This window comes from Gorilla gorilla, chromosome 12 (assembly GCF_029281585.2).
Source record: "Gorilla gorilla gorilla isolate KB3781 chromosome 12, NHGRI_mGorGor1-v2.1_pri, whole genome shotgun sequence".
Lineage (NCBI taxonomy): Eukaryota > Metazoa > Chordata > Mammalia > Primates > Hominidae > Gorilla > Gorilla gorilla.
In genome coordinates this window covers 66,647,035-66,672,990 of record NC_073236.2, presented here as the reverse complement: position 1 = coordinate 66,672,990, position 25,956 = coordinate 66,647,035, and the positions used below count along the sequence as shown (strand labels likewise).

The 25,956-nt window shown below is 52.3% G+C and overlaps 1 protein-coding gene across 4 annotated transcripts in view; it reads right to left on the bottom strand.

The window, feature by feature from the left end:
- The window catches only part of RAB11FIP5 (RAB11 family interacting protein 5), a 39,594-nt gene extending 18,224 nt beyond the window's left edge, over positions 1-21,370 (bottom strand). For 2 of the 4 annotated variants that reach the window (XM_004029418.5, XM_063695808.1), the window contains exon 1: positions 20,738-21,370. In XM_004029418.5, the coding sequence (XP_004029467.5) occupies positions 20,738-21,168 (431 nt within the window). In that variant the 5' untranslated portion in view covers positions 21,169-21,370. The remainder of the gene's footprint in view (positions 1-20,737) is intronic. The other 2 variants (XM_019020919.4, XM_004029419.5) reach the window with 2 other exon arrangements.
- Positions 21,371-25,956: the final 4,586 nt, after the last annotated feature.

The window sequence follows — 25,956 nt, the reverse complement described above, 5'->3', positions numbered from 1 at the left end:
ATCCAAAGATCCAGAATTAAGTCACAGCAAAAGGCTTGGTGGTAGTGGTGGTAGTATTTTGATTATTTTTTAATTTTGAAGTTTTTTTAAAAAGGCTTCCTGGGGCACCTCTGACTCTTCTACATCCCTATAGAAGAGCCCATCATGACGAAATCCTGGTGGGCTATGGCCCGTCCCCTCCGTGGAGACCCACTCCACGGCCTGAGCGGCCTGAGCCTAGACTTTGGTTTTCCCTCCCAAACCTGAGAGACAATCCCCTGAGAAGGCCGGGTAGGAACAGATGGTGCCACGGGCAGGGCGGGCAGAGAAAATGCCCGAGCAGGTGCCTCTCTCATAAGGCACGGGCAGGAAGTGAGGGGAGGAGAGGCTAAGTGAGACAGACAGACTGGAGGATGTATGTGAGGGTGTCTGTGGGGCAGGAGAGGAAGTTTGACAGAAAGACCAGCCAGCAGCATCAACAGCCTCACACCTCTACGTTCTCAGCCCAGTGACCACCCTGGGCCTGACCCTTTACCTATTTAGAGGCCAAGCCCTAGTCACTTTCCCTAAATCTGGGCTAGGCCCTATCTAGCACAGGAAAGTCCTGGGAGGTAGGGCAAAAGAGAAGGGTATGGACTCCAGCCCCAAACCGCCAAGCCCTGAGTAACTAGGATCAGCAAGCACAGCCAGCCTTTGCTGGGGCAGACAGGTCAGGGGCCCTAAGCCCCAGCTACTCACACTGCACACACCACAGCGGTAATGCAATTGCCTGAGGGGACGGGGCCCTGTGGTGAGATTGCAGGGAACTAGCACTTCCTACATTGTCTATTTTTGTCCTATTTGAATGTTTTATAAGGAGCATATATTACTGTGGTAATAGGAAAAAGAGACAAGGGAAAGCTCTTGCTCCTATCTCATCTCAGCTTCCTGAGCCACAAAATGGGCCGCGCTCCTCTGCCTCCCAGCCCTCAGAGGAAGGCGGGAGGCCGAGTTTCAGGTCCTCTGCCACAAGGACCTTTTGGGCCTCCCTCCCCTATAAGGTCACTTCCCCTTCTCCTGTTCTGCCCAGCCCTCCCCCACAGGGAATTTGGGTTTCTCCCTGGACTTGTTTTTCAAGGAAGCACGGAAGGAAAAAGAAAAAGCTTCCCTGAATATTTTTTAGGCTCTCCCATCCAGAGCACAGTGAAATGGAGAATGGCCAGGACCTACCTCTGGACCCCAGCTGCCATCACTCGTCCACCTCCCTTCCAGCCCCACCTCCCTCTGCAACCCAGTCAAGGGCAGGACTGAATGGGATACTGCCTGGCACCTTGGCCACCCTGGGCACCCCAGGGACTCAACCAGAGCAGACCTTCTCCCAGAAGTATGGCCTAAAAGAGCTGAGAAGGCCACATCCTCCCCCTCCCTAGAGGTGCTGCTTCCCTGTGCCTGGACCAGACAGCCCCACAGACCTGTCAGGCACCATGGAGGTCCACTGGAGAATGGAAAACTATAAACACTGTCGAGGGGGGCTGAGGAATCCGCGATGAAAACAAATGGAGGCTTTCTTTTCAGAGCCCCACACGCAGCAGAGCAAATGGGCTCTGAGCACCTCATCCCTAGAGACTGAAGCCCCCACGGGGAATATGACAGCAGGGTCCTATGACCTAGTTCAAGTCCCACCTCCTCGGGGAAGCTCCCTCAGCTGCCACCATCCTGCTGGCCTGGCCCAGTCCCTCCTCTTTCTGACCAGGCATACACACTCTGAACCAAACTCACTCTACAGCCAGATCTGGCAGCACCGTGCCCCAAGACCCCCTGGTGTTGTCATGTCCTGGGCACCCAAGGTCTCCCTCGCTGGACTGTGTTTCTTGTGGATATTGACTGAGTATCCCCTGGGGCACACAGCTCCAAAGTAAAGAAATCATGCATGCACAGTCTGGAGCTGTTACAACCCTGCAGGGCCCTCTCTCAGCTCTCATCTGGATGCGCCTGACAGCAGGGCATGGTGGTGAGTGCTGGGTCCCCCACTGACCAGGTCACCTCCCTCAGCCTCCGCTTCCTTGGCCCTCAGGTGGGGACAACCATCCTCTTGGCTGTTGGGAGGCTAAGGCACGCCAAGCCTGGTTGGCAAAACCCGCTTATCCTCTCATTCTCTCCCACAACCGTGAGCTCTTAGGACTCCTGCTCTTGAATCCCTGACGCCGATCGCTCTGCCTAGCCTTCAAGGGAACGTGCCAGATCCTTTAATAAATATTCAACCTCGGACATGCATGGTGGCTCATGCCTGCAATCCCGGCACTTTGGGAGGCCAAGGCGGGCAGATCACTTGAGGCCAGGAGTTTGAGACCGGCCTGGCCAACATGGCGAAACCCCGTCTCTACTAAAAATACAATAATTAGCTGGGTGTGGTGGCACACATTTGTAATCTGAGCTGCTCAGGAAGCTGAGGCATGAGAATCACTTGAACCTGGGAAGCGGAAGTTGCAGTGAGCAAAGATTACACCACTGCACTCCAGCCTGGGCAACAGAGTGAGACTTTGTCTCAAAAAAAAAAAAAAAAAAAAAAAAAAAATCCAAACTCAACTTCCCAAGTCTGGCTGTGCAAGAGATAGGCCCTGGTCTCCAGTTTTGGAGCTTCTGCTACTGCTCCTTCCTCCCTACCTGATCAAGGTTTTTTCTCCCTCTCTGTGCCCTTCACCAGGCCTAGCTGACTGGGGCACTGGGCTTAGGAACTCCAAAGCCCAAGCTGAGGCCTGACCTGTCACTTTCATCCAGGGCAGAGACATGGCCAAAATCAATCAGGGTGTGACCAAGGCCCCAACATTCATCTAGACAATGGCTCACAAGACAGCTCTCATTTTCACAGCTCCACAGCTGTAGCACCCAAACCTGCTATGCATCGGTGCAGGATTTATATACAGATATAAATCCACCCAAGACGCCACCCAGACTTACTGAACTAGAAGGTCCCGGCCTGGTTATCTATATTTCTCAGTGGGTTTGGGGGTGGGGCCCCACAGGTGAGTGAATTCACCCAGACACCATGTGGGAACCACAAGGATGGTCCCTAACGCTTTACATCACTTTAAGGTCAGCGGCCACCCGGGCTCTCCACCTGGGCTTGTCCTTAAGGACACTGAATCGGTACCCAGGAGAAACCTGTGTCTTTCCCCTGCCCAGTAAGGCTTGCCTTCCCAAGTCCCGAGGACACGCTGCTTCTGAGAGGACTGACCCTAGAAATACTCATCCCTCCCCCAGGAGGGGGTAAGTTACCAAAGGAACACACTGGGGAGGAGCAGGCAGCATTAAGCACTTTCTAGAAATTAAGAGTGTTAAGATGAATTAGGCCTCCTAGTTCAGAAACCACTGGAGAAACAACACTCTCACCAAACCAGGAGGAAGGACAGTGATTCTGCCCTCATACAATTCACCTGACACCCACCTGGTGCTCAAAGTCCGGGCTGCCTGCAGCACATATATCACTAACCGGCACATCCTTCACTGCAGGAACTAAGCTGCTCCACCTGCAAAGCACCCACCTTGACTTCATCTCTCTGTCAGGGGCACCATCTGGGGCACTTGAACTCTCCAAGGCCCAGGCAGCACATGCTCAGGACACAAGGGTTTTGATGAAGATGGTGATTATCTGGGACTTGTCCCAGGTGCCTCTGCAGCCAGGACATGATGGACACAGTAAGAAAAGGCACAGTAAGAGAAAATTCCTTGCACCTGAAGAGGCACACGCAGCTACTGATGCTGCTCTTCAGAAGACACACATCAGTGCTTCTCAAACTGCAAAGTGCAAAAAAAATCACTGGATCTTGTTAAAATGTGTATTCTGATACCCAAAGTGTAGGTGGACCTGAGAAAACTCCCAGCTACCCATGCTGCTGCTGGCCCAGAGGCCACACCTGAGCAGAGGGCTGCACATGAGGGGGCTAGAGAATGGCCAGAGCTGACCCTGCTGAGGGCTCACTGTGTGCCTGGCTCTGCAGCTCTTTTACTATCCATGCAACCAGCCCAGGAGATGGGAGGCCCATTTTACAGATGAGGAAACTAAGTTGTGGAGATGGTTTATAAGTTGCCCAGGGCCACACAGCTAGTAAGTAATGGAGCTGGAACTTGAACATGAAAATGCCAGCCTCCAAGCCCATGTCCTTAACCTTTAAGGTTTAGCAACTTTCAGAAAAGCAGAATGCATATACTCCTGCCCTGAGTACCCTGAGAAGACAGAGGCCAGAAAAGGCCTGGCTACACATCACAGACCCTGAAGACCAGACCGCCTTTCAAAAGGTTGGCACAATCCCAGAGCACAGAGCCCTGAGATGCCACTGAGGGGACCTCAGGGTTTTGTCCTGTCCTTAGCCCCTCAAAACCTTGTCCGAGAACAGCCCAGCCTCCCCCAGAAGCCATCAGGGTCCAGAATTCCTGAGAGGCTGGGACCACAAGGAAGCTCTTACAGGGCCCCCTGCTAAGCTAGAACACCTCTCCCAAGCTCTCTCTGCCTGACAAAGTTCACCAGGCCCCGTGTGGACTTGGGACTTGGCCCTCAGCCTCCCCCCACCCACCACCAAAGCAGAGGACAAAGTGGACGGAAGGGGTGGAGAGGAGCAAGTCTGTTCACCTGTCACCAAGATTACAGCCCTAGTTACTCCTGCTGGTGGGGTCCCCAGGCCCTCATAACCAGCTCTCCACCTAGTTCTCAGAAAATGAAGCTGGGCTAACCAATGCCATCCAGCATAACTGGGGAGGTCCTGCACTCAGGGGAGAGCTGAACTGGGGCAGCTGTCACACATACCCATGCAAGTGCCAGGGAACTCCAGTCAGAGACAGACAGGGGTGTGGGGGCTATGGGTAGCTGCAGCAGCAGGCCTGGACACATCTAACTCACCCCCAATTCTTATAAGTCTAAAATTCAGACCCAAATAACAATGCCCCTTTCTGAGCCCCCACCCATCATTTATCCCAGACTCCAAACAACCTAGAAACCAGATTTGTCTCTTTTTTTCCCTCACTCCCTACATCTAAACTTCAAACTCTGTGAACTCTACCTGCAATTATCTCCAGAACTCACTCTCTCACCACTGTCACCCCATAGTCCCATCCACCACCACCTCCCTGATGGACATTAGAATTCCCTGCTTACCTGACGTCCACATTCCACCCAGCAAAGACGTGAATTGGGAGCTCAGCACGCCCCGCTCTCCCTCGCTCAGCACCTTTTGGGGCTTGGCTCCTCTGCATCTCTCATTCCACTCGGGCCACAGTGATTCTCCTGGTGTCCCTGAACCCATCAGGTGTGTTCCCACCTCAAGGCCACTATACGTGCTGCTCTCTCTGCCTGAGACGCAGGCCAGACCTTCTGGCCATGGTTCACTCACTCACTCGAGTTAGGGCTCTGTTCATCCAAGCCTCCTCAGTCTTTCCCGAGTACCCCAACTGCAACCACCCCTCACTCTCTTTATGTTTTCATTTTATTTTATTTTATTTTATTTTATTTTGAGATGGGGTTTCACTCTTGTTGCCCAGGCTGGAGCGCAATGGCTCGATCTCAGCTCACTGCAACCTCCGCCCCCAGGTCCAAGCCTCAGCCACCTGAGTAGCTGGGATTACAGGCATGTGCCACCCCGCCCGGCTAATTTTGTATTTTTAGTAGAGACGGGGTTTTTCCATGTTGGTCACACTGGTCTCGAATTCCCAACCTCAGGTGATCCACCTGCCTTGGCCTCCCAAAGTGCTGAGATTACAGGCGTGAGCCACCACGCCCGGCCCCCCTCACCCTCTTTCATCATCATACTGATCACAAGCTGGCACTGGTGTGTGCACACGCATGTGTCCCCATGTGCACATCAACATGACAAAATGCTGCACATGTTCAAGGCTTGTTAGCATCTGTCTTCCCTTGCTCAACAGTCAAGTGCATTATTCTGTTCATCTCTGTACCCCCAACACTTAACAGTGGACACTCAAATATTTGCTCAATGAGCCAACAAATTATTCTGTGACTAACGTGGGCCCCCTTCACAACTGCTCTATGGTTTTCTACTGCTACAAACCCATGGGTCTTACTTGTGAGAGCTGGAGCTCCCAAAGAGCAAAGAGGATCCCCACCCCACCTGCCAAACAGGAGCCTTTGGAGGGCAGGAGCCAGAGATGTCAGGCTTAAAGGGAGGTTTCCAAAATGAGACCTTCTTTAATTGTGAGATACTTCCTCAGCCCCCAACTGAACTAAGAATCTCACTAACTTCCCTGGGAGAAGATGCCCAACCAGATGTGGGAAGCATCCAGCTTTGTGAACAGAGGAGTCACTGTTGACCCAACTCCAGCCCATCTCTTGGCCCACAAAGGCCACTGATCTTATCCCCATTACCAACTACAATCACTCAGCACCTACTGTGTGCTGGCACAATATTAAGCACTGAACACATGGAATTACATCTTAATCCTCTCAACACCTGTGAGGTTGATATGGGAGGCAGACTCCGGAAGTGGCTAAGAGCATGGACTTCGGTGCCAGGCTGCCTGGTTAAGCCCCAGCCCACCACGTGCTGGCTGTGTGACCTCATATCTATGCCTGTTTCCTCACCTATCTATAAAATGGTGGTAGCAGCCTACCCTCTCCTCACAAAACAACAGGCTGAGTTACCCAACCCAAAAATCTGAAATCTGAAATGCTCCAAAACTTTCTGAGCACCAATATGATGCTCAAAAGAAATGGTCACTGGAGCATTTTGGATTTTTATATCAGGGATGCTCAACTGGCCAGATAATACAAATATTCCAAAATCCAAACTCCAAAACACTTCCGTCCCAAGCATTTGGAATAAGGGATCTTCAACTTGCATGAGGATTCAATGGCCTATGCGTGGAGCGCCCAGAACAGGGCCCGGCACAAGGGAAACGCACACGAGCATCAGCTCTCACATTCGTCAGGTGTGAGCACTGAGGTACGGAGACGTGCACTGGGTCCAGTCACACAGTAAGCAGGAGAGCCAGAACTGGAACTCAGGCTCCCTGCCTCCAGAGCCCCCGACCTTGACCACTATACTATGCTGCCTCCCTCTGCAAGTACAACACACACTCACCCCCGCATCCAGGAACCCCCATGTCTCTGCCCAACCAAGGAATCCAAAGTAAAGTCACCCCCTATTTCTCTAGAGCAGGGGGTATGTGTTAGATGGGAGGAAAAATCACATCTTTATTTCCCCTAATCTCTAACAAAATTTAGCATGTCTTCCCACTATGAATTTTTGCAACAGTAGTATAGAAGCAGTACCTATACGCTTGTCACCAAGAGAAATCGGATTATTTTCCTATCACATTTTAGTTGTTACGGATGTCACAAATATTTATACTCATCACCACTTTGAATTGTAAAGTCATTAGACCTCCTGTAGATCTCATTATTTAATACAGTAATAAAGCACTTATGTTTCTTTAGTAAATGCTTTTTTTTTTCTTTTTTTTCTTTTTTTTTTTTGAGACAGAGTTTTGCTCTTGTTGTCCAGGCTGGAGTGCAATGGCACAGTCTCGGCTCACTGAAACCTCTGCCTCCTGAGTTCAAGCAATTCTCCTGTCTCAGCCTCCCAAGTAGCTGGGCTTACAGGCCCCTGCCGCCACGCCCAGCAATTTTTTGTATTTTTAGTAGAGACGTGGTTTCACCATGTTGGTCAGGCTGGTCTCAAACTCCTGACCTCAGGTGATCTGCCCACCTCAGCCTCCCAAAGTGCTGGCTTTTATATTGAGAACTATACTTCAACACCATTGGTGTACTTTGCAATGCTGTATATTTAAAGACATTCTGAGGAGTCCATGGCACCAAAAGGGCTGAGAAAACCTGCTTTAGAGTGGGGTGGGAGCAAACTCAGCAGAAGGCCAGGTCCTCCCCTCCCTGCCCGCTGCATGGCATCCAGGCTGAGAGCTCCAAGCAGAGGATGGGTGTTGCTCCCATTTCCCACCCAGCTAAGGGAACAGGGGGCCTGGTGAAGGGCAAGAAGCTGGCCGAAGGCCCTCAGATTCCCAGCGTCACGCCACAGTGCTCAGGCTGACCCTCAAACCCTTGCATGCTGATGAAAGGTGACTCCAGAGAAACAAAAACAGCCACATGCACCTACTAGCTGGGAGCAGGCTACTCTGGAGCTTGTTTTGATCATGCCCCCAACATCACAGTCCCCAATTTCCCTGGGCTGGTCCCCACCTGAGCCTCACCTGCTATGGTTGCAACCCAGCAGGTCTGTAGCTTCTTCCTTCTGGCTGCAGCCACTGCCCCAACCTCTTCCAAAGACAGGCCTTACCTCAGCTGGTGAACAGCTACTACCACCCTGTGGACAAGGAGCCTGCAAAGCTGACTGTTGTAGGAATCAAGCCCCATCCCCAAGGCAAATGAAGTCAAGATTAACTTAGTCAAGACAATTGAGCTGCCCCAAAATCCTGGGTGGGAGAGTCTTCTAAAAGGGAAAGTAGGGCACCAATGTGAAGAGGAAGAAATACTGATCCAGGCCTCCTTTCCCAGCCTCACTCCCCTCACCTAGCTTCCCTTAGACCTAGTACAAACGGGAGACTCTGGGGCTCCAGAGGAACCCTCTAGACAGGCATGCCACTCAAAAAGCAGGTGATAGGGAGGAAAACAAAACACTGACCATAATACTCCCTGCCCCGGATTTCTACCGCAGGACAGTGATATGCCGTTTCAAATGACACTGTATAGGTGAAATCATGTGCCCACAAAAGGCCTGCAGCCTTCAATGAGTGGTATCATGGACAGCACCATGGGCAGGGCATATATTTAATGTGAAAGTCATCACCAAACTGAAAAATAACGGGTTTTTTTGGTTGTGGTTTTTTTTTTTTTTTTTTTTTTTTTTTTGCGATGGAGTCTTGCTCTGTCATCTAGGCTGGAGTGCAGTGGTACAATCTCAGCTCACTGCAATCTCCGCTTTCCAGGTTCAAGCAATTCTTATGCCTCAGCCTCCTGAGTAGCTGGGATTAAAGGCATGTGCTACCACACCCAGCCAATTTTTGTATTTCCAGTAGAGATGGGGTTTCACCATGTTGGACAGGCTGGTCTTGAACTCCTGACCTCAAGTGATCCGTCTGCCTCGGCTTCCCAAAGTGCTGGGATTACAGGTCTGAGCCACCATGCCTGGCCCCAGACTGAAAAATAATGGCCAAGAATTGTCACTCCTGCCATTCCCAACAGGTTTTTTTGGTTGTGTTTTTTTGGTTTTTTTGTTTTTTTTGTTTTGAGACGGAGTCTCGTCCTGTTGCCCAGGCTGGAGTGCAGAGGCGCACTCAGCTCGCTGCAACATGTGCCAGCCTGCAATTCCTGCCCCCGTGACCAAACAGTGAGAGAGAAAGCTCGTCCTTATGCTGGGCTTCCTGCTGGTATAGAAGAAATTCAGACCTGGAGAGATAATCATCAATGGATACTAAAACCTCTGGGAGAAAGGTTGGTGGGGGGGTGGGGGGGATTTGGAACGGCTGGGGGGCTAACCACCCATCAGGGCTTCGCTGAGGGTGGACTGCAGGCAGGTGGGCCTCCCCAGGTGAGGCAAGGCTTGGCCAGCCCCAGGGAAGGACTCTTGCCAGGGAACCTAGTGTCCAGGGGTGGAGAATCAGGGTGCAGGCCATCACGAGGAACCAACTGGCCAGGGCTACAATGTGTGACAGTCTTGAGGACAAATGGCTTGGTTCCTCACCAGCTGATAGCATGAAACGGAGGGGCGGGAACTTCCAAAGGGGAGACATGTCGTGAAGAGACATAACAGCCAGGTGCCTATTTGGATCCTGACTCAACAAATCACCTATGAAGAGGCATTTTAGATATCCGGACAACTTGAATGTGGGCTGGATATTAGATGATTATTAAGGAATTGTTGATTTTGTGTGAGGATGGCATTAAGGTTATGTTTTTTCTAAAGGCACCCAAATCTGTTGGAGTGGGCTGGAGAGGCATACTGAAGCATTTAGGGTGTACTGACACTCTCCTGCTCCCACCTGGGACTGATGGTGGATTGACATTAGACTCCTGCGGAGGTCAGAGCGTGTCTTGGGCCAGGACACAGGCTTTCCCTCCTTGTCCTAAGACTGAGCCCCACCCCTGCTCTCCTCCCTCAGCCCCTGTGCTTACCAACACCCCTGTGAACACCTGTGAACTCATCAGCCCACCCGCTCACCACCGCACAGGGGCTGACAGCCCCGCATGGGATCCTGACATCCTGACAACCAGCCTGACACCCACCACCCCTTAAAGGCACAGAGCATGAGTCGGCGAGATCCCACCCAACCAGAGGAGGCCTCAGCCAGGCCTCTGCTCCAATGTTCCCCAAGTATTTGCCAGGAGCAAGAACGGAGGTGTCTTTGAAGAGCTTATGCCTTGGTGGAGAAGACAGCCACATAGCTAACGGAAGATGGTGACTGACACCACAAAAATGCACAAATGAAGCACACGGGAAGGCTCAAGGGGAGGGGTTTGATTTCAGGATGAGGGTGCGGGATGTGTTTATATTGGGCTCTGAACAATGGGTGGGAAAGAGGAGAGGAGGGGGTAGGGAAACATTCCAGTTGCAAGGGACAGGATATGCAGACTGCAGAAGTGCAGGCAGGAGAAGGAGACTACCCCTAATGTCACACTAAGGAGCCATAATTGTATTCTGGGCCCTGAAATACACGACAGGGTACAACACAAGGACAGGACTGACACTATGCTGCAGGAAGAGGGAGGGACAGCAGAGAGGTGAGGCAGGGGACCAGCAAGGGGCAGTCAAAGCCCAGGGTAGTTCCCATGGCCAGGCTGACCTGAGCAACTCATAATGCCTTAGCAGTTATTTCTCACCATTAATTAATAAACTGCCACTCTGGTTTATAAAAAGGCAGCAGCAGCTAAGGTAACAGCCCAGAGCAGAGGTTAAAAAAATTTTTTTTAAGCCTGAACTAGGACAGGAACAATGGGGAAGGTAGGAGAGCCAGGGGGGCCCCTGGGAGCACCCCTTTTTCGCCCCCTGCAGCAGCACTATGGCAGAGCCACTCTACTCTGATCTCTCACTACTGTTGACAGCAGGGACAGTTATTTACCTCTTATCCCTCACCACCTGAGAAGGGACCCGAGATGCAGAACATCTTCTAACACCTGCCGGGTAAATGACATGGAATTGTCAGGGCTCGGCTTTTGTCTCAGAAACAAGTTGGAAAAACAATGATTTTAAGGGCCTTGTGTGAGAACCCCAGTGGACTGGAAGATGGGAGACCTAGGTTCTAGTCCTGGCTCTGCCTTACTAAGTGGCTTGAAGCAGCCATTTCACCTCTGTAAAATGAGGGTGATAAAATCATGCAGTTAAAGACAAGGTAAAGTGAAACTAGAACTATTATATTCAGAGTTTGGTGACACAGTTGGAAAACCCTTTTCCCTAGAGCCTCCTCCACCCTAATGCCTCCTCTCCTCTCCAAGTGCCCACCACAGCAGCCTGCCTCACACACTGGCACACGGGAGCTGTGTGGGCCTCAAGCCAACCCCTGCTGTCTCCCCGCATCCACCGCCTACCCCATCTTTTGATTTGGTATTTACAGTAAAACTGCAAGCCAGACATAATTGCAGGACAGGATACAGCCTCTTATCAGGCCAGAAGATGATTCTTATCACCTCCTCTGGCACCATGCCTGGCACCAGCAACCTTTGGAGGGAGCCCAGGTCCTCATTCAGGAGTTCCCCCTGCCTCTGTAGGGACAGCTCACTCAGCCCTCCTCAGACCCCAGCCAGGTCCAGCCTCCCTCCCTCCTGGGCACAAGCACTTCTAATCCTCATCCTAGTGCTGTAGGCTCCAAAGGTCTGTCACTGTCAGCTCACCCAGCACAAGGAAAAGCTGCAAAAATGGCTGGAGACAAGTCAAACCACAGAGAGCAACAGAAAAGATGTAGGGTTGATAGCACAGTGTAGGGAGAAAAGCATCAGGCTTAGACATCAGAAATCTGGCTGCCACTAAAGAGTTGTGTGACCTTGGACAGGTCAATCCACCTCCTGAGACCCCAGTCTCCACATTCACAAAAATGGTGGTCCCCCTGTCTGCCCTCAGGGAAGAAAGAAATGAGGTGATACTGGGAAGGCACCCTTAAAAGTAGGCCAAACCACACAGAAAGATGTGGGTTTATTGTCTGTCAAAGGCCTTTTACAGGCCATCATCAGCCCCATATAAGTGAGGTGGCCCAGGACCAAAAAGCAACAACCCTGCCCAGGAGGAAGGAGAGAACCCGCAAGATGACCTCTCTCAGGGGATCTCTGGCAGGTGGAAAAATAAAGAAATTCCACTTAACCCATCCCCCTCCCCAGTGTGCTCCTAACCCCATATTCACCCTGAGCAGAAGACTCAGGTTGAGGAAGACAAAACCAAGTGGCGATGGTCCCCTCTGCCAAGGTCTCAGTTCAGACCCCACAACAGGGGGAAACAAACAATAACTTCCCTGCCAGGCTCATGGGAAGTACAGAACTGTGTGGTGAGAACGTTGCATTTGGGAAAAAGGAGGGAGGGAAGAAAAAACACAACGCATTTGCCTTTAAATGCAGAAAATACCTTTGGAAGGTTACACAAGAACTGGTAATGTTGGATGTCTCTGAAGAGAGGAGCTAGGTGACTTAAGGTGGGGCAAGGGAAATTTTTTTCATTATGTGCCCTTCTGTACCTTTAGAATTTGGACCAGGTGAACTACTCAAAAGTAAATAGGGGCCAGGTGTGGTGGCTCACACCTGTAATCCCAGCACTTTGGGAGGCTGAGGCAGGCAGATCACTTGAGGTCAGGAGTTCGAGACCAGCCTGGCCAACATGGTCTCTAGTAAAAATACAAAAATTAGCTGGGCGTGGTGGCACGCACCTGTAGTCCCAGCTGCTCGGTAGGCTGAGGCAGGAGAATCACTTGAACCTGGGAGGCGGAGGCTGCAGTGAGCCAAGATCACACCATTGCACTCCAGCCTGGGCAACACAGCAAGACTCTGTCTCAAAAAAAAAAAAAAAAAAACTAAATAGGAAGTAAAGAAAGTCCGGCTGTTTTGCTGAGAGTGGCACACAGGGAACTAAGCTTGGCTCCCCTCACTCCCTCTCCTGGCCCAGTCCCACCACACTCACAGTTTCCCTGCCTCCAACTCACCCTGCCTCTAATCAGGTCTCACCTGTTATTCAAGGCCTCACCTCTCCCAAGAAGCCCACCCTAATCACTCCAACTGGTGAGCTCCCTCTTCTCCTGACCCCCTCATTCTCTCACACTTTTTGTATGCTGCTTTGTAGAGGAATTGTCCTTGCTGCGTTAGGCTTATCTCAAACATATTTTAGCCCTTCTGGAGAAAGGGCTATCCACTTTATTTCCCTGGTTTCCCCCACAGCACTGACCTAGGCACAGTGGTTACAATGGTTGTCCAGTAATTGCTTCCTGGATGTTGTGAAACAGAAGGGAAAAAATAGCAAATGACTGTATTGCTGCAGGAGGAAGAACAGGATGGCTTGGAGTGTTCTGTCACAGTAAAACCAGCATGTGACGTCTTGGGAAGGATTACGGAGTCTGGTATGTGCTGATGCCCCCAAGCCCTGCTTGAAAGGAGCAAATCTCCCCAGGGTGGAAAGTGCCCTGGTGGAAAGTGAGGCTGACCTTCTCAGGCCTCACTCCACTCCTTTTTTTATTTTTATTTTTTGAGACAGGATCTTGCTCTGTCACCCAGGCTGGAGTGCAGTGGGGCAATCATTGCTAATCGCAGCCTTGAACTCCCGGGTTCAAGTGATCCTCCCACCTCAGCCTCCTGAGTAGCTGGGACTACTGGTGTGCACCACCATGCCCAGCTAATTTTTTGTATTTTTGTAGAAATGGAGTCTTGCTATGTTGCCTAGGTTGCTCTTGAACTCTTGGCCTCCAGTGATCCTCCTGACTCGGCCTCCCAAAGTGCTGGGATTACAGGCATGAGCCACCACACCCAGCCCTCACTCCACTCCCGAGAGGTATCTGGTGGCAGTGACTACCTCCCAAAGTATGAGACAACATCCCCCAGCCTCTGGGACAGACATAAGGCTAGAGCTGCAGACCAAATGTGCTTATCCCAATAAACCAAGGACTCACCCAAGAGAAGCAGGTCATGCCTACAGAGCACTAGATTAACCCCCGAGATCCATGTCAAGGAGAAGAGAGGAAGCCTTGGCAGGCAGCAGCTGAGCACCTGGCCCTGTGCAGAGCAGGGTCATGGGAGACATGGGGGAAGACTGAGGTGGGCATTGTGGTGTGGTGGCCAAGAGCATAGACTGGGAAGCCAGACTGCCTGGGTTCACATCCTGACTTTGTGCCATGTGCTGTGGTCAAGTCCAGTGACTCGTGCCTATAATCTCAGCACTTTGGGAAGCTGAGGCAAGAGGATCACTTGAGAGTTCATGGCTGCAGTGAGCTATGATGGCACCACTGCACTCCAGCCTGAGTGATGGAGCCAGACCCTGACCCCACCCCCCCAAAAAAAGAAAGAAAAAGCAAAGTCACTTTACCTCTCCGTGCCAAGGTTTCCTCAGCTGTTAAACAGCGCCTACACCTCAAGGGCTTGCTGTGGACAAATGGAAGTCCAGACCTTAAGACAGTGCCAGCACCCAGATAGGCCTTCATCAGCAATGCACTAGACCAACGAGGCAATGAAAATAACACATCAAAACAGGTGCCACATGCTCCAGATGCGGGGATTCAGAGAAGGCTGGGGAGGCAGATGGGTTCCATGATGGCCGACAGGTCTCTGGTGTATGTCCCCTCCTCACAGAGGAGGAGACCACAGCCGGCGCCAGTGGCTCTGTCTGCTCCGAACATCTCCAGGGCTCCCTGTCTAGGCCCCAAAACACAGCACTTGGCTATAGGGCTTCCTCCAAATGTAGGGAGATATCCAGGCTTCCCCTCCTCTGGAATCTCTCCCCCACCAGTGGCCCACTCTTGGCCTTTCAGGCCTCTAGAACTGCCTTTGGATTGGACTACCCTTCCAGGTCAGCAGAGAAGCCCAATGTCCCCGTCTCACTAAAACCTGGCAGGCACTTCCACAGAAACTCCGGGGTGCACACAGGGCTCCAAATGCCACCTCTTCTTTACCCCAAATCCTACAGCTCTGTGGGCTGCCCGGGTCTAATGGAAACCACACAGAGCACACCCTCCACTAAGTGCTGGGTAGTGAGTGTGCAGCTCTCCCTCTGCAAACCTCGGTTTCCTTGTCTGAGCTCTCTTCCAGCTCCCATGCTGGAGTCCCATGAGTAAGGGCTGTGCTCCCTTCCCCACTACCAGGTGAACCAAAGGTCACAGTGGCCTGTGATACCCCCTCCCCACCCTGCAGCTTCTCGGAGGTGCTGGCTGCCCCTGGGAGCCCCGTTTTGGGAGGTCCCACTTACTGCTCCTGAGAGGCCAGGGCCCAGCTCCATACAGAGGCCTCATGTGGCCAGCCAAGCCCCTCTCCTCTCTGGCCACCATTGTTCCCAAGGTAGAAATAACCTCAGGCCAGCTCAGTAAGGGCACTGTGATCAGACTCTTCCCTGAAGGGACTGCCAGGTGCACAGCAGACTCACATGTGGACTCATTTTTATTACTTGGCTGTGGGGAAGAACAAAACTGCTTCATGGCTACACTATTTTGCAAAGGAAAGAAAAAGAGGACTGCTTCCCCTGGAGCAGAGCCACAACAGCTTCTGTTCTTGTATTCATCATCTGTCCCTGCGCAGGGTGAGAAGGGCAGGAGAACATCTGGACAAGGCCAGGCCAGTGGTTTAGACAAGAGCGTCACAGCACTGAGGTGGCAGCAGTGACAAGTGGGGCGGGCAGCTCCCAGCAGAGAAGGACAGCCCTCAAGGTCACCAGGATGTGGCTCTGCTGAGCTGTGCCTTGCAGCCAGCTGCCTACAAGGAGAGGCAGGTGGGGCAGAGATGGGGCTGACCACAGGCCCCTTGAAACTCCCTGGTCCCAGCCAGGGCTCAGGGCCAGGGGCAGATGGGGAGGGCAGGGGAAGCTGCCAGGCCAGAGAGGAGGAGCTGCCCAGCCTGACTGAGGAGTCACACTTCCTACCCCGCCCCACACCCCAAGACGCTGCTGCTCAAGCAACCCCAAATAAAAACCACCCCATAACTAAGGGCCGTGGAGCCTTGGCATACCAACGACTGGCTTCTGAGTGCAGCCACACCCTTCCTCTGCAGCCAGAGCAGACCTCCCCAGCAGTGCCACAGGACTCCCATGCCAGCTCTGGGGCCGAGCAGGAGCCAAGGCCAGGGGCTCAAGTGACCACGGCTGTTTCCCGAGGGGCAGAGTCACACCCAGAAGCCAACAGAGAGAAGGCTGTGGGGTCATGCACCATCTGCCCACCAACTGTCTGCCCAGGCTGTCTGTGGGCTATGGGATAGATGGAAGCCCTCAAAGACCATCCCAGCCTTAGGCCAATGGGATGCATGTCCCCTCAGGTGCCTCCCAGTGCCCCCAAACCCACCCACCTAAGGAGGTCTCAGAACACCATGACCAGCCAGGCAGAAGGCTCTCATCTCAGACCTACATCTTTCACAGCCTCAGCTGTCCGAGCTCCCTTGCCAAGTGGCACATAGACTGCTTAGACAGCAGGGGCTGAATGGAGCCTCTTGCAGGCCACAATTCATGGTCACAACAGTTTTAGTCTTTGTGATGAAAAAAGACAAACTGATCCCAACCCAAGCTGAACCCACAGCCTTTGCTTTCCCAAGAGGCCAGCTTCTAACCATTGATCCAACAGGCCCAGGATGATGATCCTGTCTGCCACACTCCAGGCCTTACCGCAGGGACCATTTCACCCTTATCAGGATGAGGGAGAAGGTGGACAGGGGCTCCATATAACACAGTTGTGCTCTCTCCTCCTCTCCTAAAACACACAAAGACCAGCATTCCAGGGGGCAAAGACCAGGTCTCCCCAACCAAAATGGCCTTGTGGCAGATGCCCTGTCTTCTTACTCCAAAACCTTTGCTGCTGCTTCCTTCCTTCCCTCTTCTGATATACCCAGGTCCATTCCCTGGGGGTGTGATCCACACCAATCACATAAAGGCCAAAAAGGTCCAAATGACCCATCTGACCCCACAGGGAACAAGGAAAACTAACTAACCACCACATCCCATCCCTGTCTTGGGAGTCAGGGAGGCAAACACAGGATACCCACTGGGGAGTGCTAAGAAGGACGTTGGGCCGGGCGTGGTGGCTCATGCCTGTAATCCCAGCACTTTGGGAGGCCAAGACAGGTGGATCACCTGAGGTCAGGAGTTTGAGACCAGCCTGGCCAACATGGCAAAACCCGGTCTCTACTAAAAATACAAAAATTAGCTGGGTGTGGTGGCACATGCCTGTAATCCCAGCTACTCCGGGGACTGAGGCAGGAGAATCGCTTGAACCTGGGAGGGAGAGATTGCAAGTTAGCCGAGATTCTGCCACTGCACTCCAACTTGGGCAACAGAGTGAGACGCTATCTCAAAAAAGAAAAAAAAAAAAAGGATGTTGAAGGTAAAAACCAGAAAATAAATCGCAGAGAAGCATCCAGGATTTCCAGACCAACAGGAACATGACGATCCATGGACAGTTCTACTGAGGGTGGGGAGATCATTAGTTTCCTTGTGTACTACCATTACATTTTGTTTTGAGAATATCCTCTTCAATTATTTGCAAGCCTCTGGTGAAATTCCTCATTTCAAAGACTGCCCCACTCACACAAGACCTTCGGAGGCTGCTGAAGCACCTACAACCCCAGCCACCACCATCACACAAAATGGGGCCCCAGAGTCACCACCACGCTAATATTTTGAGAGCTTCTATGTATCCAGAACTACATTAAGGCTTTTACAGATGGTGTCTTATCTAATCTGTACAACTCTATGATTATTATCATGACCTTTTTCAAAGTGAGGAAGTGGGATAAGTAACCTGTCTGCTGGTAAGTCACAGAACGGGGAGTGAAATCCCAGTCTCCAGGTTTTTAAGCCCTGGGCCATCCTTCCTTCCCAACAGGGCAGGGGCAGCTCCAGGCAGGGCTGCCAGGGAGGAGAGCTGCAGAGCTGCGGGCTTATCTGAGCCTGGTTTCAGGACTGCAGAGGCCTCTCAAGCCCAGCCCTAGTTCTTGGGCCTCTTGCAGCAAATAGAATACAGAGAGCTGCAAAGGGCCAGCTCATTTTGTTGGGAACTCTCGTACTCTTCTGTGTACTCCGTCACCCATGGTCCTAAGGCTTTCCTAGGCTCTAAGTTCTAGACTGTCTCCCCCATCCCATAAGAAGCTCTTCCAGACATTGTTACTAAAATCTCCCTTCACCATCAATGCTCTGCACTGACCACCTACCATGTACAGGGACTGTACTAGGTGCTTAAGTTGCATTTTCATTTCATCCCTCACATCAACCCTATGAAGGTATAAATTATCTCCATTTTATAGACGTGAAAACTGAGGCACCAAGAGTTTATATGACTTGCCACAGGTGGCAGTTTTGGGACTGGGATCTGTCCAGTGCCACTCTGTAGCCCCTTCCTAACCATAAGGGTACCTTCCCCAGTCAGGTCCTCTCTTGGCAAAGGGCCACTACCTGCCCTACCTGAGACCACCACAGCCAACTCCTGGAGTTAAAGAATGGATACTTTTCTTTTCCACCATTATCCAAAGCTGAGGAGGGTACACCCTGGTCTTCTCTGCCTTGCCCTCTCCCTACCAGGCAGCGTTCAGACTCAGTCTTGGTAGCCCACACCAGGGTGCTCCAGGAAATACCACCAGGAATGACCACTACAGCCAGAGGTGGGGACCACAGCGGGGGTGACAGCCCTCCCCCTCTGTCAGTGGGCATGCTGTTAGGTCCAGTAAACTAGAGCACCAGGCCAACTTCACAGACTTTCCTCTGCCCATCCTAAGTGACCCTCCCCACTCCTGTTCCCTCCCGGTTCTATAAATAAACCAGGTTGTTGCATCAGAGAAAACAGCCAGGTGGGTGTGGAAAGATCCTGGTGGAAAAGATGATTTCTATAAAGTAAATTAAGGTTCCCATTCAGATCAAGGGGTGGTAAGTCAAATTCTCCAAGACAGGCTGTTCTTGGCTGAAAATGGGTCCACCTGGACCTACAAGCTTGGCCAGCTCAGCTAAGGAAGATCCAGAGGCCAAGAGGAAAGCAAGGGCAGGAACTGGAAAAAACAATCAAAGAAGCTGCTCCCTGCAGGCCTGGAGCCTTTTTTTGGTCTGCCTCCTCCCGTTCCCCCAGCACCCCCTGAACAGATGTGTCATCTAACAGTCTGGTCAGAGTAGCTGATTGGTGGAGGGTGAAGAACTGGGGGAAGGGGTGGAATGATTTGGGGGATAGGCACCTCTTCTGAAAAAGAATGGGCTAAAAGATCCAGGAGAGAGCTTTTCGCCCCATATACCCACCCCCTTGGGCTCCAGGAACCAGAAGGAGGGAGAGGACAGAAAGGAGGAAAAAAACAAAACAAGGTCCAAGCTATATACCACATGATCCCACACCCTGCCACCAAACAGCAAGTCATGAAGGAAAGAGGGGAGCAGGCTAGGGGATGGGGAGATGGAGTCAGGTCACAGCCATGCCTGGAACCTGCCCTGCACTAACACCCTCCCCATCCCAGACCACAGAGAGCCAGCCAGGAAAGTCATTCCACACCCATGTTTCAGAAAACATTCAAGGTCAGATCCTTTTTACCTAAATCCTGCTTTCATTTGGGTTTGCACCAGGCTCATCCCCCTTCTCCAGCAAGCCTTCCTGGATTTATTCACTCAGTGGATGCCATTCCACTGGGGCAAACCTTTCCGGCACCTCTCCTGACCTAAGGCACAGTCCTGCCCCAATCCCCTTACCCTCCTACCCAGATCACTCCCAAGTTAACCACTTGAGTGATCCACAGCAGGCTGTCAGCCCCAGGGACTGGCTTCCAGCTCCTGCCCAAGCCCAAAACAGGAAATGGGGCTCCAAGGCTGAAGCCTTGATCTTAACACAGGCAAGGTTAAATGCTGCCAAAATAAATGATTTTAAAAAACCCTGGCCCACTGAGGTGGAAGTGACCGGGAGATAATCTGCTGTTCATTAACCATGCCGCTGCGTCTACCTCAGGCAGGGCAGGGCAGGCAGGCTGGCAGGCCACTGTAAGGCTAACTCAAGCGTTTCCTTCCTTAACTTAGGAGCTCCTCCTGTTCTCAGACCAGGGACACAGGACACAGAGGGACAGGATGGGGGTGGGAGGGTGACATCTCTAGATAGTGGAGGGCATCTTGAGAGCAAGAGGCAGATGCCCCCTGCAGCCAGCTTCTACGTTTAGCGGGGTAATCAACATTCAACCTCGCCCTGGAGGAAGACATCTGGCTTTCCTTCCCCCATAGGGCAAGGCTGCGCCTCTCCACTCCCCTGCCGGACAGGCGCCCGCAGTTCCCCTCCCCTTTGAGGAAAGGGAGGCAGGCCCGGAGGTTCTAAGAACGGCCCCAAGATTTTCCTTCTTGAGGTTTCCATAGCCCCAAAGCCTCTGAATCTCATTCCTAACTTTACTTGACAATCTACTCCTAACGTTCACCACCACTTAAACCTCCCCCAGGCCTCCCAGGGACCACCAGTGGCTGAGCCCCACACAGCGCACGTTTGGGAAGCTTGAAGGCTACCCCGAAATGCGAAGAACCAACGTTTCTGTCGGTTTACGCCCTTGAGCACGAGGCAAGGGCTCACTGGCCCGGCTGAAGTTCGGGGTCCTGATCCGCCACCAGCCCCGCCCGGTTAGGCCTTTAGCCGTTTCTGTGCCCCCGCGCCCCCTACTCACTGCGTGTGCTGGGCGCGGCCTACGCCGAAGACCTCGTCCAGCGCCACCGTGGCCTGGCCCAGGAACTTGTCGACGCCGATGAGCGAGCGGTGCATGGTGGTGAGCACCAGCTCGCAGGCGGCGGCGGAGCTCGCGGCCCAGGGCGCCGGGCCCGCGTCGGCCTCCTGCGCCCGCAGCAGGCCATCCAGGGCCCCCGGCGGCAGCTCGAAGGAACACTCCTCACGCCACTCGGGGCAGCCGTGCGTCTTCTCCACCACCGACGTACTGTACTTCTCGCGGCCCACCTGGATCACCGTGTACGCGTCGCTGGTGCTGCCCGCTCCCGAGCTCTTGCCCCGCAGCCCGCGGGCCCGCAGCACCGTCACCTGGACGTGCGTGGGCAGCCAGCGGGAAGGCCCCGCCGCCGGCTCCGCGCCCCGCACCAGGGCCATGGCAGGGAAGCGGGGGGCGAGGTCTGGCCGAGCCGGTGCAGACCCCAGGACCTGTTGACAAACCCGGCCGCGGCAGAAGGCGGTCAGGAACCGACTCTGAGCGCCGCCGCAGCTGCGGGCTGGGCTGGGCCGGGCCGACCGGCCGCCGCCTCCCCGCCTCACCGGGCCGCTGGCCGCGGGCCGCGCCGCGACGTCAGCGCCCCGCCCCCTGCCCCGCCCCGCGCCCGCCGCCCCGACCGGCGTGGCGGTGCGACAGGGATGCGGGCACGCAGCTCGCGCCCCGGCAGCCGCAAACCAGCCCGGAGCGGGAAGGGGCGGTGCGCGGCCTCTGCAGAGGGTGGGCGGAGTTCCCGCGGTGGCCCCGCCCCTGGCTGGGGGCACCCGAAGCAACCCGGCCTCGCTTGTGGGGAGCCCTACACCCGCGGCCAGGTACGAAAAACCCGCTCTGCGCCTCCAGGCCAATCCCACGTCTTCCTTCTAAAAGTCCCTGCTCCGGAAAGCCCTCGCCGTAAAAGGGTCCCGGCCCGCAGTTCCTGGGATGGCCAGCCTCTTGGCGCGGACTTGGGGTGATGGGGACCCCCGCCGCTCCCCTGACCCCGGGCCGCGCTCTCCCCTCCTCCAGTCCGCCCCTGCGGGGGAAAATGCCGGAGTGAAACTGGAGCGATTGCCGCCCCGCCACGTGATGGTCCCGCATCGGCAACCTGGAAGCGGGTGAGCTGCCGCCGCCTCCAATCTCTCCCGGCGCACGGGGCCGGGATGCGGCCAGGCGGCGGCGCGGGAGGCCCGAGAGCGGGGCTCACCCTCCTCAGACTCTGCGGCGGAGAGCCGAGTGATGAATAAATGAGTAACCACATCAATATTTAAGTGTTCACTCGGAGCCTTGGGGCCAGTGTGTCACGGGTTGGGGGAAATTACAGGCCCTGGTGGGGGGTTAAATAACTACTTCCACCCATTATTAAGTGCCTACTGTGTGCCAGGGCCTAAGTATTAACGTATACTTGGTTTATTATTGATAATAACGATGTTTAGTAATTATAGATGCTGAATTTCAGCCAACTCTGGTCAGTGCGCTTTTATATGCATTACCTCATTTTATCCTCAGAGCAACTCTGTGGGGCGAGTATGGCTTTTATCCCTATTTTCCAGAAGATAAAATGTCAGCTCAGATGGGGGAGGGTTGTGAATCCACTAGATGCCCCCAGAGCGTTTTTTTTTTAACTTTCACAGCCTGTACTTTTAAAATAATAATTTAAAAATAATACACACAGCTTTTTAAAAAAAATCAAATAGGACAGAATGGCTTGCAATGAAAAGCAAGAACTCCCTCTCCATCCTTCAATCCAGGGATGCTGCTTAAAGCCACTGGTGTTTTCAGGTCTGATGGTTACCTCCACATCACTACATTAAGATGCTCACATAGCTACATCTGCATTTATCAGGACTGGCCACTGTCTGTTGCCTTTCTCCTATGATAGATAATGATTTAGCTGGCTCACACCCACTTCCATCCCTCAATCTTGTGTAGTTATGCTATTATTTTTAGTTCCTCTATAGCAGGGGTCCCCAACCCTTGGGCCACAGACTGGTAACCCTCCATGTCCTGTTAGGAACTGGGCTGCACAGTAGGAGGTGAGCGGTGGTGGGGGCTAGCTGGTGAAACTTCATCTGTATTTACAGCCGCTTCCTATTGCATTACCGCCTGAGCTCCACCTCCTGTCAGATCAGCTGTGGCATTAAATTCTCCTAGGAGCACAAACCCTATTGTGAACTGTGCATGCGAGGGATCTAGGTTGCATACTCCTTATGAGAATCTAATGCCTGACGATCTGTCACTGTCTTCCATCCCCAGATGGGACCATCTGGTTGCAGGAAAACAAGCTCAGGGCTCCCACTGATTCTACATTATGGTGAGTCATATAATTGCTTCATTATATATTACAATGTAATGATAAGAGAAATAAAGTGCACAGTAAATGTAATGCACTTGAATCATCCTGAAACCATCCCTGCCACCCTCAGTCTGTGGAAACTTACATTTTGGTCCCTGGTGTCAAAAAGGTTGGGAACCAGTGCTCTGTAGGATACCCAACAGGAGAAACATGTATTTCTTCTTAGGGAGACTCCACAGTACCCCTCGACTGTCCACCTTCCAGGCCATGTCCTCTACTGGGAATATGAACCTAGGAAACCAGTAGAGTAGGCAGAGGAGACCCATGATAGCACACCCAGCACAGGCCCAGTCCTCGCAGCCTCCCACCTTAACTCTTCCATCAGAAGACTGGAGTGGGGAAGTCCTAGGCACCAGCCCCATGGTCCAGCATCCCTGACGATAGCACCTAGCTTTAGAGACAGCCAGATCTGCCTACAGATATTGGCCATCTGCCTCTTAGTAGCTATGAAACCTGAAGTTTAAGCCAACTCTCTAACCTCTCTCGGCCTTATTTCTCCATTTGGATAATGGGATAATGATTCTTACCTCAAGCCAGGCGGAGTGGCTCACACCTGTAATCCCAGCACTTTAGGAGGCCCAGGCTGGTGGATCACTTGAAGCCAGGAGTTCAAGACCAGCCTGGGCAACATGGTGAAACCCCACCTCTACTACAAAGACAAAAAATTACCCAGGCGTGGTGGTGGGCACCTGTAGTCCCAGCTACTTGGGAGGCTGAGGCACAAGGATCACTTGAACCTGGGAGGCAGAGGTTGCAGTGAGCCAAGATTGTGCTGCTACACTCCAGCCTGGGCGACAGAATGAGACTTTGTCTCAAAAAAATAAAAAATGGGGCCAGGCCTGGTGGCTCATGCCTGTAATCCCAGCACTTTGGGAGGCCGAGGCGGATGGATCACTTGAGGTCAGGAGTTCCAGACCAGCCTGACCAACATAGTGAAACCCCGTCTCTTCTGAAACTATGAAAATTAGCAGGGCATGGTGGGGCACACCTGTAATCCCAGCTACTCAGGAGGCTGAGGCACAAGAATCACTTGAACCTGGGAGGCAGAGGTTGCAGTTAGCCAAGATCGCACCACTGCACTCCAGCCTGTGCAACAGAGTGAGACTCTCTTTCAAAAAAAGAAAAAATGGAAATAAATCATAACCCAACCATCCATAAATAAACACTGTTAATAATTTGTTGTGTTTCTTTCTAGTCTTTATACTGTATGTGTTTTTTTATATACATTATGGTTTTTGAGACATCTAAAGTATAATTATTAAATCTGTGGGCTTTGGAGTCCTGGTTCTACCATTACTTTATATATATTGTCACTCTTGGCTATAAGTCTGTATACTAAAGAAAAAGTATATACATATAATACTTACACACACACACACACACACACACACATAGTCATGTTTAACCCTGAAGATAACCATTTAAAGCAAGCACTACCCTTGGTTTCACTGATGAGGAAACAGAAGCAGGAAGAGCTTGGGTGATTTTCCCCAAGTCTCCAACCGGAAAATTGTAGAGACTGAGTGGCTCTACTGCCTGTGGCACTCTGCTCTCACACCAGCTTGTTGGTCAGCCAAGCACTAGATCCATTTAAAGTCAATAAAGAAGGAAGTGTTCTCATACCCATTTTACAGATGAAGATTGAGGCAACCAAGGTTACAAGAGTCAGGATGAACCTCCCACTTTAAGAGTGAATTCTTCAAGGACTTTGCAAGTGACGATATCATCACTAAACTTCAACTAACATAAATGTGTCACTCCTTTAGCGGGTCTGTTTCATCTGTTTGCCTGTTCTCCAACGTGACTGCTCCTACCTCCTCCCTCCCTCCTCCTCCGCCAAGGAGGAGCAAAGCACCAGGAAAGGGGAAAAGGTGGGGAGCACTCAGATGGCTCCTCTGCCTCACCTGCCCTCTGGCTCTCTTTCCTCCTGCCTTGGCCCTCACAGATTGGCAAGCTCAAGCTTCCTGCTGGCTCTGGACTGTGGCTGGCTATAGGAGGGGAACGAAACCAGCCAGGGCTCCCACCCCACGTTGCCTGGCCCTAGAAGGAAAAGCCAGGTCTGCTAGCTGTCTGTGGTTGAGAAAAGAGCAGAAACACCAGATACTGAGGTCTTGGCCATCTAAAGGTGTGTTTCCTCCTCTATAAGATGAGATCCCCCCCACTCCCTGCAGCAGCCTGCATAAGAGTTAGACAAGAAGACCCCAAAAGCATCAGTTTCCTCTGCCTCCCCAGCGCTGGGTGTCCTCACTGCCTTCCTGGGCCTCTCTAGTCCATTGGAGACAGTTCTTGCTTGAAAAGCATCTGCCTATGTGTAGCTTCCACTCATTGCCCCCTCTTCAGTACCACTAAGCCCATTTGCTTTTCCATGTAGACACTTCACATGTATTTGTCCTGCTCTTCCAGCTACATTTCCCTCTGTTCTTCACCTCACCTTCCTGCAGCTATTTTCCAGGCCCTCTTTATAGCAGAACCACATGCCCAGGTCTAAGCCCTGGTGCCACCACTTACTAACTGTATAAGCATGGGCAAATTACTGAACCCTACTGAGTCTGTTTCCGCCTCTGTAAAATGGGCCTGCTAATAAGAAATTACCTCATAGGGTTAGTATGAGAGCTATCTCAATACACCCTAAGCAGTAATGAGCATGAATTATCATCTTAGAACTCTTTGCTGAAGGCAAAAGCTTCTGCCTCCTTGTTGTTTCATTTGCATTTCTTTGATTGCCAGTGAGATTGAACTTCTTTTCAGTTATTAGTCATTTGTATTTCCTCCTTTAATGAATTGTCTATTTTCTGAATTGCCTATTTTCTATGCTTGTTTTTCTTTGAAGCCTTAATTT